Source organism: Netta rufina, assembly GCF_964035555.1.
Source record: "Netta rufina genome assembly, chromosome: 26".
Taxonomy (NCBI): domain Eukaryota; kingdom Metazoa; phylum Chordata; class Aves; order Anseriformes; family Anatidae; genus Netta; species Netta rufina.
The window spans coordinates 249,501-263,035 of record NC_140150.1 but is presented as its reverse complement, the minus strand read 5'-3'; the positions used below and the strand labels follow the sequence as shown (position 1 = coordinate 263,035).

At 47.0% G+C, this 13,535-nt stretch overlaps 2 protein-coding genes across 4 annotated transcripts in view; both read right to left on the bottom strand.

The window, feature by feature from the left end:
• The window catches only part of TRIM33 (tripartite motif containing 33), a gene marked incomplete at its 5' end in the record, with an annotated part of 34,406 nt that extends 24,862 nt beyond the window's left edge, over positions 1-9,544 (bottom strand). For both annotated transcript variants that reach the window (XM_084302062.1, XM_084302063.1), the window contains one exon: positions 9,094-9,544. In XM_084302062.1, coding sequence (XP_084158188.1) covers positions 9,094-9,544 — 451 coding nt within the window. The remainder of the gene's footprint in view (positions 1-9,093) is intronic.
• Positions 9,545-9,855: 311 nt separating this feature from the next.
• Positions 9,856-13,497, bottom strand: BCAS2 (BCAS2 pre-mRNA processing factor). Of its 2 annotated transcripts, XM_084302002.1 has the most exons (7): positions 13,379-13,497; positions 13,195-13,287; positions 13,048-13,118; positions 12,810-12,971; positions 11,709-11,759; positions 10,620-10,700; positions 9,856-10,057 (listed from the first exon to the last, which is right to left on the bottom strand). In XM_084302002.1, exons 1-7 carry the CDS (start codon positions 13,469-13,471, stop codon positions 9,931-9,933), a joined length of 678 nt encoding a protein of 225 aa, XP_084158128.1. In that variant the 5' UTR covers positions 13,472-13,497; the 3' UTR covers positions 9,856-9,930. The 2 variants fall into 2 exon arrangements, with proteins under 2 accessions (XP_084158128.1, XP_084158129.1); XM_084302003.1 differs by lacking the exon at positions 13,195-13,287 and having other exon boundaries at positions 13,379-13,482.
• Between the last annotated feature and the right edge of the window lie 38 nt (positions 13,498-13,535).

Genomic DNA, 13,535 nt, shown 5'->3' with positions numbered 1-13,535 from the left:
AGAGAAGTGTGCCCACATCATGAGGTATGACTTCAGTGACATTCAAGAAAACATCTACAAAGTACTACAGTGTCACAATAGTCTCCCTGATACACCAGACGATATTTTCTAACAGCCCATTTCCACCAGGCTGGGGAGGCAGATATGGCATTATGCCCTATATGAAAGTTTCAGGATTTTTTCAAGCAACATTCTGCAGGGAAGGCAGAAATAATAGCAAATAAACGTGTAAGTTTCTACCAAAAAGTTTTCTTGGGCCAACTGCACCTGCCTATTGGCAACACCCAACCAATTTGCATATATCCATACAAATGTACACACACACACAGTTTGAACACTAGGTATCAAGACAACTAGTTCCTTTCTGGTACTCTTCAAAAGGTCTACTTTGTTTTCCTCCATACTTGTTAAATCACAGTTCTAAATCCTCAGCTGAACTTCAAAGAAGTTACTGCAGGAACCAAGTTAACATTTAGAGGTGTTCTAGGTACCACCTCCATTTAATGTTTGAACACTTACGTAGCACTAAGGTGGCAGTTATCTCTTCCTTCCCAGAAACGTCATCCAGTCTCAAACCAAGTTCCTACACGTTCATTGGGAATACCTTTTTCAAGGAGATGCTTTCAAAGTGTTTGAGGATTTTTGTACAATGGGACATGTGATGCTTTGAAAAGTAAATGTAATTAAATGATGTAAAACTCCTTTGTGGATATGCAGTTATAACATTGGATCTTATTTCACGAAGATTAATTATATTAGTAGTTAATTATTATTTTTCCAAGTGTTAAAATTAACAATGATCTCTTCAGAACACAAATGATTTCTTGCAGAGCAACAATCCAACTAAGAATTCCCTATCTCATCAAACCACACACTCTTCAAGAGCGAGATGTGAAAACCAGCATCAGTCCCTCCACGTACAAGAGCTTCCACATACACAATGAAGTCTCACCCACATGCAGAATCTTGAGATTTTCTTACTCCTGAAAGAAGATTATTTCAGTGAACACTGTATGAAAGCCACTTATCAGATTGTACGCAGATGTACTTACAGAACAAAACTTTCAAACATTTACCATTAAAACCATTCCATCTAAACCAGACCACAGCTAAAGCTGACTTTTAGTGTTCTTGTGGTTTAATCACGGGAAATACTGCAGAAAAAAAAATGAAGCCCAAGATCTCTAGTCTCTACGATGCATAAGTCAAGTTCTACAGATGCAAAGCACTTCCCTAAGGTGGGCTTTGTTTTCTTTTTTGAACTAGACAATCACTGAAGGCTTTCATTGCCAGAAGTGAGAGATCCATCTGACAACTCACTGGCTGGATTCTGACCATGGTACTTCCACCCTGTCCACTGCTTCTGTCCCAAAGGACAGGGGGAAGAGCTGTTTGCACACGCTGTACTCACAGCCACACCCCTGCTTTTTGCCCCCATACATTCAAACCCGTTGATTCAAGGTGCTGCCAGCGCTTTGCACCTGGCAGAGGGAGACAAAGAGGTTTGGAGGCAAATCCACAAGACCCCTGCTTGCTGAGGTTGGAGCACGCAGATCTGAGTCCTAAATAGAAGCCGCGTGCAAGGTTCTGTTGAAATACGATTAGAGAAGTGTATTTCAAGAAGATGCTTGCTTTCCCACAGTGACATTTATTTTCACCTTAACTACAATAATCCCTAGACACAAGAGACTGCTTAGTAAATAGAATCCTATTTGGGTAAAGGCATACTTGCATGTGAGGAGCTCACGGCAGCCTTGCAGCAATAGGATGCCTGTAATGCACATCGTTCATTTGATGATTGTGTTCCTTATTCAGCATTAACCATCTCTCAAAGGAGATGAAAATCACAATCCTCCGAAAAGGCCTCACCATTCTCATTCAGCATATGACTTCATTTTCACATCTCAATTACTATTATGTCATTATATTAATTATTATATTGATAGCTTTCTAATATTACACGAGCTTTTGTACAACTCATACTCACTTGACGTATCCCAATCTTTTAATCTAATATAAACCAAATTAATGCATCATTAGTACTAGAAACCAAACTGCACCGCTGAAAAAATACAGACAACTCTAATTTTGAGGGAAGAAGGAAAAACAGGGAAAATAACGATGAAACAGCATTTACAGAAAAGAGAAATGGGGAGAAATCCTTATCTATGTCAAAACATAAGATAATTTGTGAGCTAACAAAGTTAATGATAAAAATGTTATGAGAATATATTTTGGGACAAGCTAAGGCTCAAATATTTATGTAAACAAGTAGATAGACCAGGCTACAACCCACGAAAATTCTTATGTTAAAAAAAAAATAATAATAACATATCTTCCTAGTTATACTATAGGAGAACTTACTACTTGATTTTTCTGTGTCAATTTAAATTAGGAATTTAATATTGAAAAGCATTTTTAGTCCTAATACACACATTTTCACAGAGATGGAGGTGAAAAGGCGTGATTCCCTATGCTTCCTATCTCGTAGGAGCAAACTAGAAAAAACTTTTTCTAGTGAAAGCTTATGTCAAGCCTTTGGATGTTATGCCCACTCCAGCCTGATGTTGTGGAATTCTTACTCTGAGCACTTCTAACACGCTGAAATCGGCTGATCCATCCCCAGCACAGCTTTGCTAGGCCTGTTCTGCCCACTAACAGTACGTGCTCTACTGCTTTTGCACAAGAAGGAATAAAAGATGGAATTTTCTAAATCACATTTGCTCCTAACCCCACACCTCCAGAAATTCCCTCCTGGGTGTTCCTTAGGTGCTTCAGAGACCACGTGCAGACAAGGCAAGGCTCTCTGAGCTCTCTGAGCTGGCAGCATCAGCTCAGGACTCCTGGCCAGACCTGCGCCCTGCGCTCCCCTCGCCCGTTCCCCTTGCCCCCTCCCCAGGTCTCTTTACAAAGGCCGGAGGGACGCCAGCCGGCAGCCTCCAGCACCACGGGGCTGGCAGGCAGCAAAGGGGAAGCCGGGAGGGGGGACACAGCCACAGCTAGCCACGACCACTTGTCTGCTCTCTGAAAACCTGATCCTGGCTACAGCAACGGAGCTTACTGTTACCAGAGGCTTCCGAACTCAAGGATCCGTATGCACTGTGATCAACTTAAAGCGAACACACAACAGCTTAACCAAATGCCTTGTAAACCTTACAGAAAAGAAGCAACAATGGGAAGCAAAACCCCTCGAGTTGTAATTCCATGACAGCCTTCGGGCAACAGGACAAAGGGCACTGCTGGCGGCAAGGAGATCACCGCTCGCACCGTGCAGCGCAGGGCCACCAGGTTATTTTCAACAGAATGTCATTGTTTCTTTTAAGCATGTTCCTGAGGAGATTTCCCACCTTTTCTCCTCCAAACAGAAGAGGATGCAGCTTAGTCACTTTGTACATGAACACGTGAAGCCAAACAGCAGCAAATCACAACAGGTAAGACTGGAAGAACGCACGCAATACCAAGTAAATCATGTAAGAGTAATCCAACACCAAGCCATCAGACACCTACTTAGGCAGACATTTACAGGTTTCTTTTTCCTCGTTGATTAAGGGTACTTAATTGTCATTTTTTGAAAGATAAGTAAATGATAGCAGTTTTTACCCATCAGCGAAGGTGTGATAACCTCATGCACTCGTACCTGTGCCACCAGCACATGCTTCTGAACAGAGCACTGGCACGCAGGACGTCTCACCAAGTGTTTAAGACCGTCCGAAACAAGAAGGGGGACGGTTTCAGGAGCGAAGAACTTTGACCAAGGGAGCAGCTGATGAGCAAGAGACAAATATTAGAGCATAAGTCAGGAGTCTGAGACACACTTCAGCAACAGCATGTGATGCAACTGCTTCCCCTCAGGTCAACCCAGGTATGGGTGAAACTGGGGGCTTTTATCACAAAAAGCAGCACTCACATGTGATCACCACAGTGACCCCATGGCACAGCCAACAAAGTGTATTCATTTAGGAATAACACTGATGCTGAAGAAACACAAATGGCATATTCACATAAAATGCCTCCTATCTTTGCTTTTAATGAGTCAGCATTTGTGAAGATACTCACAGAACAAATGCAACCAGACGTAACGTAACTCCCAAGTGAAAACATCCACAATCAAAGGATAAGGTGCTACAGAAGTACTTTGCACTTCAGTTGCACCATTCATTGCTGGATCCCTTCCATGGGTGTGCTAACCTGCAGAGTCTTTCCAGCAGTTCAAAATCAAATTCAAAGTATCTCTCTTCCTGATTATCCAGAAATTGAGCCTAAACACTTGCATTCCTAAACATCCCTACTTACATACTAAAATTCGTATCTTTAATTAACATCCAGCTCCTTCCGCATAAGTTCTGGTCTGTAAGATGAAAATCTTTTTCAATCCTTTAGTACTTTCACAATATTCAAGCAAATCCATAGCCTAAATATAAAAATTATGTTTGATTTTACTCTAATACCCAAAAATATAATGTTTTAAGTACCTGTGGACAACAAGTTGACTGAAGTGAACAGCATGTCCTTGCAAGAAAAGAGGCCAAGAGCATCATGGGCTGCATCAGCCATACAGCCAACAGGCCCAGGCAGTGATCCTTTCCCCTGCTGAGCGCTTTGGGAGACCACAACTGGTACTGGGTCCAGTTTGTGACTTCCCAGTACAGCACACACACTCACAGACCAGGGTCAAGCCCAGCAGCGGCAGCCAAGGTGATCAAGGCTGGAACCCAGCACGTACAGGTTACGGCTGGAGCAAACGGCTTTGCTCACACCGTGCCAGGGACCTCGCCGCTGCCTGCAGCTTCCTGACTTCAGGGAGCGGGGCTCACAGGGGCAGAGCCAAGCTCCTCCCGGAGGCGTGCAGTGGAAGGAGTAACAGGTGCAAGTGAGGAAAGGGAGAACGTGTGTCACCTTAATGTTTGACGTATTTACAACAAGGATGGCCATAACACATCAGAGAAGCCATAAAATCACCGTCCTCGTAGACGGTCACAGTTCACGTGGACAAGGCCCTAACCAACCCTCCTCTAACTGCGCCTGTGCTTGGCAAGAGGCTGAGCAAGACACCTGCAGATCCCTGACCACCTGCTCTGATTCCCTGTTCCTTCAAGAACGTCAATTTTAAAGAAACAGATTAGGTTTCCTGTTGATAGTTACTGCATCGGTTAGAGCTAACCTAAGGCTTTATCAAAACATCCACAGACAGCCAAGTCACCAATCTTCCACAACCCTTACTATTATTTGAGAGAACAGCATCATTCCAGACACCTGCTTTTAAACACAGTTTTTATTTTGGTTGACAGGTATCAGGCTGGTTCCCAACACAAAAGCATTAAGTAACTATAAGTAACTCCCAAATCCTTTCAGATATTTACCTTGTTATAGCGATGTTAAAGCTTCACAGTTCAGGAAATATTTGCAAGCACTTGTGCAATCTAACAACTCAAACTTCCGTTTTAAGCTCAAACTTGGCATGTGCGCGGTCCTCTGAGGAATGAATTGCTGCCAGGTTTCATTTATTGGCTGACAGCATCAATAGTGGTTACTGCACATGCAAAATACTCACTTCTGCCAGAAATTTAAATGTTCAAATACACGTTCTGGAATAGCCACACATCAAAGCCCCTGTTCTAGTTTCACAGATCTGACACAGAAAATAACCGCACAGGTAAAGCGAAAGACACCATCAGACTGCCATTTGTCTGAATATAAAAAGTTTAACTGCTTTCAAGTTCCACTTCTAACTCCCTTTTTATTTTTTTTTTAATGCAAACAATGCTTGCTTATATCATTACTACACATGCATGGAACTAACACATAATATTTAATAAGGAATATAAATTTATAAGAGTTGCAGACAACTATAATATTATAAAAACAAACCAAAACAAAAACCACCCTAGAATGTCCTCAAACAACAGATTTTATTTTAAAATACTTTACTAATTGAGATTGAAATTTAATTCATACCAAGATTTTCAGGACATGAATAGAAATTCTTTCAGGATTCAGCCTTCGCTGGGCTCCAGAACACACTGATGGCTCTCGCTCATAAGCACAGGAAAGCTGAAGAGCCCTGAGAGGTCAGGCGATGAGTACTGACAGTCCCTGAAGCCAAGATGACCCATGTTTGCATAGTTTAAGCAGTCTATTTCAGGTCCTGATTTTCAACTTTCCTTACTGAGAACAAGATTACTACCAAACTTAAGTGATATTTGTGTGGATGTAGCATCATTTTTATCTTCTCCTTCTAAAGGCAAAAAATAGTTATTTCATAATTTAAGGTGTCATTTAATACACTGTTTCTAAATACACAAACCCTGGGTACGGGAGATGAATTCATCATCTCAGAACAATTTGTGCTATGTATTCCATAGCACAATTAAATGTATTGTTCCTCAAACTATACATACGTTCACATTACCCATTTTCTATGTTTTCCTAGGGTCTCTGAAAGCATCTTGTAGCTCCATTTCAGGTTTTCAGCCTAACACAGGCTTGCCAGATTGCGATATTCACAAGGAACTGGGAGAAACACACATTCCCTGTAGTGAGATAATCTTCTTAAGAAAGATTGTAAATACCTCAGTAAAAACTAAACAACCTATATTCCCACGAAAAGCAGCAGCTGCGGGTGCATAAACTGTTTTGCAGTACCTTTAACCCTCTGAAATCTTTATCTTAAAAATAAACATATTTCAGAATACTGTAACACAAAGACAAGGCATTTTATTGTAGGCTTCTATTCAACCTGAAAGAAGAGTACAGTTGGACAGCTGAAACACCAGGCATTGAGAAATCATCTACTCACCAAACAAAATGCACGTTGACAACTTACAAAGCAACTGACTACAAGACACAATTTTGTGTGTTAAATACCTAACATAAAAATACATAAACACAAAGCCTTCTGATTTCTTTCAACATAAACAGCACAGATTCTCCTTTACCAGTGCAAGAGACACGAACCTACCAGTTACATCTTTATTAACGCAGCAAGGCACAACTCTGGATAGTTGTTTTTATGTTTGGTCAGCGTTTCTAAACTTTCAGGAACTAAGACCATTCTTCTGTATTCGCTAGCGAATAGGAGTGACTCAAAGGAGTGACAACAGGGTAGAGGAGGTGCCAATACAGACCACCAGCAACCACTGCCTCCAAGCACTCGTACGATTTTCTCTCAGAGCAGTGCCACGCTGTTGTCAGAGAACTACTCTGTGGGTACCCAACTTGCACTCAACTCCCAGTAAGCAGCTCCCTCAGTTACTAACCAATAATACACATATTTACTATTTGAAGCACTTGACAATTCTTAGGGAGCAAAATCTGAAACTAAGAAAACCACGAGAAAAATATCAAAAGCAAAATGCAGTACTTTTCCATTGCATTTATAGCTCTCTTAACTAGGTGTAGACACGCTGAAAAAAAAAGAGCAGGAAAGTGTAGATGCACGTACAGCACATAATCCAGCAGGGATAGCCTGCAGTTACATGCAACCTACTCCAGGTACAGCTACGGGCACTACCTTCCATTAATTCTTCCTCCATGAAAAAACATCTGCTCACAGTTAAGGAGACTACAGAAGTGGAAGTAACACCAGGATTCATGACTAACACAATCTATGCCAACAGGGAATGAACCTGCATGACTAAGCAGCACGGTACTTCTCCGTACGTTGAGAATACCTTTTTTTTTTTTTTTTAACCTGATTTACTGATGAGCATTTTGTGTGCCATTCAGTTGATCCCATTTACAATATGTGGAGAGAGATGTTGACAGAACCGCACCTCAGCAGTTCTGGTTAATCAGCGTTTCGTTCTCTAGTGACCTGCTGCACTAATAGGTATGTCCATGCGCTCACGTACCACAACAGACGGCACATACACATCTCTGCTGGCACGGATCCTACGCACACCTCGCTCTCGTCATCTGTAAGTTTTTGACCAAGACATTAAGCCTTATTTCACCAAAGCATTGCAATCGAGCATTCTTAAAATACACAATGAGAACTGACATCCTACGTCATGCATACTTCATGTTCTTCCTGCACTTGTACCCTAACAGATGTACTCCAATCATCCTCCTAATTACTAGTATAATAAACCTAAATTGACAAGTTCTATACCTCTCGTTAATGCATGTCACACAGAATATAAACTCTGGAATTTAACAAGAAGGATCGCAAGACCAACTGAGTGCTTTAGTCACCGTATTTATAAACTACACTTAAAGCCTTATAAAAGAGAAAGCACAGGACCTTCTCAGACCCATATCCTAGATGAACTGCTTCTGAACAGCTTGGAGGAAAGAGTCACTAGAAAGCCAGGTTTATTACTTGAGAGCCTCCCGTGAACAGATCACTGCGCAACACAGGAAAGACTCAAGTCCTTGCTAAAAGCAGGAAGCTGTCACCAAACAAGGTCCTAGTGACCACAGGGCCCAGTTAAGAGCTGAAAAGCCATTCGCCAGAGCTCTGGCTTGGTCTGTAGGCCACAGCACACAAGTCACTCCACTAAAAGCTCCAGAAGCTTTTCCATTGCATTCCTGAACATGTGAACTAGAACGATACAAGATTCAAGCTACGATTTCAACAAAAGCACCTGGAAGGTGCAATCCACACTTCTTCCACCGCGCCAAAGTTACTCACGGCTGGACAGCACACACACGGCGAGCCCACCGGCACAGGAAACCGGGCACGCAGGCAGGACAGCAGCACACGTAATACCGTGACAACACCGAACTGGAGCTCACTCCGACGGATTTTTTCTAGCGCTGCAGCCCCGAACACTTGAGCACCTCCTCAAAGACGCGCCTCTGCGGCAGCAGCCCCGAAAGCCACAGCCAGGCGCACGAACACGCGCCGCGATTCGCGTTACGCTGCCGGGGCGGGCAGGCCGGCTCCCAAGTCTCAGCCGCCACCCGCGACGAGCGCCGCGGGACGGCCCCCGGGCGTCACGGCCCCAGACCCGCCGCCTCCCGGCACGGCCCCCGGGACGCCGCGGGCCCCAGCCCCCGGAGCCGCAGCCGCGGCGAAGGCGCCCTCCGCGCGGGGCCGGGGCCGCGAGCGGCTCCCCTGGGAGGGGGGCGGGGGGGAGGCCCCGCGCTCACCTTGCTGGATGTCGCCGTTGGCGCCGCCGGGCGCGGGCACGCTGAGCTGGCGCTCGGGCTCGGGCAGGCAGCGGCGGCAGAAGGAGTGCAGGCAGGGCAGCAGCTTGGGCTCGGCCTCGCGCCGGCTCTGCAGGCTCTGCGCGCACACGGCGCAGGTGTCCAGCAGCGAGAAGGGCCCGGGCGCCGCCGGCGTCAGCGGGGGCACGGGGCTGGGGCCGGGCCCCGGGACCGCACCGGGCCCCGCCGCCGCCTCGGCCTCGGCCTCCCCGAGAGCGCGCTCCGCCGCCGCCGCCGCGCCCGGGCTGTCCCGCTCCTCGGGGGGCGCGGCGGCGGGCGCGGGCGGGGCGGCGCCGGAGGGGGACGCGGCCACGGGCTCCGGGCCGCCGCCGCCGCCCGGCCCGGCCTCGGCAGCCCCGTCGCCGCCGCCGCCGCCTCCTTTGTTTTCCGCCATGTTTCCTCCTTTGAACCCAGCTCCCCGCTCCGCGCACGCGCGGCGTCACCACGCGCCGTGCGCGCTCCCCGGCGGGGAGGCGGGGCCAAGGCTGGCGCAGGCGCGGCCGAGACGGCTCCGCAGGGGGGGGGTGATGGGGAGGCGGGCCGTGACGCGGGGCCGGCCGGGGCGGCGCGCGCACCTGTCATCGCGCCGCCGAGCGAGCCGCCATTGGCCCGCAGCGGCGGGAGCTCAGCCAATCGCCGGCAGGACGGGGCGGAGCCCGGCGGAGCCTCCCCCCCCCCCGGGGCCGCAGGGAACGGAACGGAACGGAACAGAAGGAGGTTTATTGGGGGCAGAAGGGGAAATACAGAAAGAGGAAGCGGCCCCGGGAGCGGGCTGCGCCCTCAGAAGTCCTGCTGGATGTTCTCCTTGTTGGCTTCCCCCTGCTGCTGCTTGATCTGCGAGATCTCGTTTTCCAGCTGCACAATCGTCCGTTCGATCTCGTAGTTTTTGCTGACGAGAGACACCCACCTGGAAGGGAGCAGAGGAGAAAAAGGCTTTCAGTGCTACGTGGAGTGTAACGGTCCTGTCTGAAAACCAAAGGAACAGGACGGGAAGTGCTCGGGACGACACCAAATACCGCAGCGTTTTGCTCAGCACGTGAGAAATCAACGGCCGTTGGAACAAACACAGTGACAAAAGGCGGGATTTCAACCCCATTGAGCCTTACTATAAAATATTTCATTTACTAGATTATAAGAAAAAAAGGCTCAAAACCAGATTTTCCATATTTAGATATGGAAAAGTTTAAGAAAAACGTTTTACACAATTTCAAGCAGCCAATAAGCTCTCCTTGCATCTGCCACAGTTTCACCCAGTCACAGTAACTGTAATCAGTAACTGAATTAGGCACCTTTTAAAACCCTGTGCAAACCAACACTGTTCACATGATAGCTTCTTACGAAAAGCAACACTGTTCACATGATAGCTTCTTAGGACAGTACTGAAAGATAACTGATGCTCTGCATGAAGGAATTTCACACAGGAGATATAATCCATGGAAGATTTAACAGAAAAAAATCGAGATACTCACGTAGATTCCATTTCTCGTAGCTTAGCCCCAGCTGTGAGCTGCATGTTCTTTCGCTGCCAATTCAGATCTTGGATGTTTTTCCTGGAAGAAAAAATACATTTTTTTGTTTTGGTTAGTTGTTGTTTTTTTTTTGCCTCATTTCTTTAAAATTTGTAATATCTGCTGCTTGAAATACAGTGCTCTAGAAGTACTACCAGAAAGCACTTGTGCAGTCAACGTCCTAACCACCATACAGTACCAGCATCCAGAACCCTGATGTAAGTTAAAAAACAACAAAAAAAAATACACAAAAGAAATCCATCCCACTACAACCAAAACTTCAAACATTCAAGTCTACCACTATTGGCACAATGCAGGGAACAGAAAATCAGTTTTGTTCTGAAAGAAGTCAGAAAAGCGGATCTGCTAACCATTAAAAAAATTTAGTTGTTCAGTGAATCGATGGGGAAGTACAGAAAGAATACTTGGAACTACCTAGAGACCAAGTTACTTTTGCTGTTAGCCTCCTTACACAACACCACGGTGCTCCTTTAACTTTCCCAACTTGAGCTCCTTTTCCATGATGATTCTAAGACACTAATCACAGATAACCCAAACACCAATAAAAAATAAGACTTGGCTATACAACCCCACCTTCTACCGGTATACAGCCCTATCTTCAGGTTGCAAATGATGGTAATTTACGCATATCTGAAAGCTTTACTTACTAAGTCCATCGCATTCTGTCCAGACAAAGTTATGAAGGTACATCACTTCAATATACAACCACCATCTTTGACTATTTCACCTCTGTAAACTTGTTAAAGCATTCACTTTAAAAATGACAGGACTAACTCAATATCAGCCAGCATGCCCTGAGACAACCGCGCATTAAAAGCATATCAGCAACGAAAACACAACTGCATTTCTAAGAGGATCCTACCAGAATTCATTTTCTTCATGTCATAGTCTGGGGAAGGGGTGGATCTTTTTTCCCTTGACCATTGTAGCAGCTGATACACAAGTACACGAGGGGGGAGGGGGGGGGGGGGGATATCGTTCCACATTCCTTCCAACCTCAGTATGAGACTATGAAAACCAATGACTCACCTCAACTTCTGAAGCTCTTTCTGGGCTTGTTCTATCATATGAACCAGATGCCTAATAGCAGAATGCAAGCAAAGCATTAGCAAAACATGTAATTGTTAGATCAGCCCCATTTACCCAACCTGCCATTTAACTCTTTAAACAGGCAGCACGTCACTAAAGGCAAGTATAAGACTTGGCCTCACCAGTCTGTGCTCTTCACTCCTGAAGGGAACGATACAAAGACATTCAAATCATAATACGTGCAGTTTTAAGATGTAAACCTTCACTAATCACTACTTTCAACCCTTGCCATCAGACAATATCATAAAACTACATCCATTAGTCAATCACTTTTTATTTTCATGTTTTTCACTGTTAGTTTGCACTATTATCGGCAGAATTGTATGGAAACATCTCGTTAACTTATTGTCTGTCTTTTAATTCTCATTGTAAACTTACCAGTAACCAGCTTTCCCCCCCCCCCATATCAAACTGTTAGAATAGAAGCAGTTCCTTTCTCTTCCTGATACGTAACTTAAAAGATTCTCTACCTAATGCCCTTCTCCTAAGGTAAACAACCCTTTGCCTTCTCACAAAAGGTAAGCTTCACATTCCTTTTGTCTATACCATTACTTAAAAGTGAAGCTAACCCTTCTTAAAAGCAGACATTTACGTTCTCTGCCTGAAATAGCTCTGGAGATTCCTGCAACCACACTTTCTAGAACTCTTCATAGCTTTTACAACTTTATTACTAAATGGCTGCAGGGTGAGGAAGATCAGCAGCACGTCACTTTTATTTTCAGCTGCTGAATTACCATTTCATGGGGACTCGTTATTCCCATTAGTTATCCGTAGTTAAAGCCCATTACCAACTGTCTGCCACCAAAACTGTAACTTGAAAAAAATCAGGATTGAGATTTATGGAATCACAGGGTACTTCTTGGCCACAGAGAAAACTCCTTTTCTTTCAGATTAGCATTCCTTTCTTCCACACGCAGCTCTCTCAGAGGGACTCCGTTATTCCAGGATGCATCCTAAAGATTCCCACCGGCCTTGCACGGAAAACACGACAACCGAGAGCCAGCCCTTCGGCCAGGCTCAGCAGGTCGGGGAGCGCCTTACTCGTTGTACACCTTCCAAGCGTTGCAGCCGTGCTGAGACATCAACTCCAGGTTCTCGATGCGGACGGCCTGGTGCTCCAGCTGTGCCATGGAGTTGTTGACGCACTCCTGCCAGGCCGTGATGTCGTTCTTCTGGCCGGAGGACGGGGCCGGCAGCTCGTACCTGGAACACAGCGCCCGCCCGCTCAGCCCCGGCCGCCAGCCGCCCCCCGCGGCCCCCCCCCCCCCCAGCCCCTCACCTCTTCATGCTGAGCAGCTCCAGGGGCTGCCGGGCCGCCAGGCGCTCGAACTCGTTCCTCATGATCTCCGTCTGCGGGGAGAGCGGCGGTGAGGGGCGCGGGGCGGCGCCGCGGGCCGGGGCCGGGGCCGGGGCCGGGGCCGCTCACCTCGAAGGCGCTGTAGTCCTGCGCCGGCAGGTAGCTGAGGTAGTTCTTGGTGGGCCGGTACCGCCGCGTCTCCTCCTCCACCAGCGCCGCAGCCTAGCGCACGCGGGGCGTCAGGCAGGAGCGCGGCCCCGGCCCCGGCCGCGGCCCCGGCCCCGGCCCCGTCCCCGTCCCGGCCCGCACTCACCGCCTCGCGGACGCCCGGCGCCTCGTAGCCCTGGTCGAAGTACGGCAGCGCGTCCACCACCACCTCGCCCGCCACCAGCCCCGGCCCCGCCATCGCCCGCCCGCCCGGCCCGGCCCGGCCCCGCCCCGCGCCTGCGCCAACCCCGCGCCTCCGCCCC

Excerpts from the sequence above, each read along its gene's own strand:
- BCAS2 (XM_084302002.1), bottom strand. The coding sequence starts at position 13,471 with ATGGCGGGGCCGGGGCTGGTGGCGGGCGAGGTGGTGGTGGACGCGCTG. Across the intron at positions 13,288-13,378 it reads CGCCGGGCGTCCGCGAGGCG|GCTGCGGCGCTGGTGGAGGA; the intron begins GTGAGTGCGGGC and ends CGCGTGCGCTAG. Across the intron at positions 10,058-10,619 it reads CTACGAGAAATGGAATCTAC|GTGGGTGTCTCTCGTCAGCA; the intron begins GTGAGTATCTCG and ends GCTCCCTTCCAG.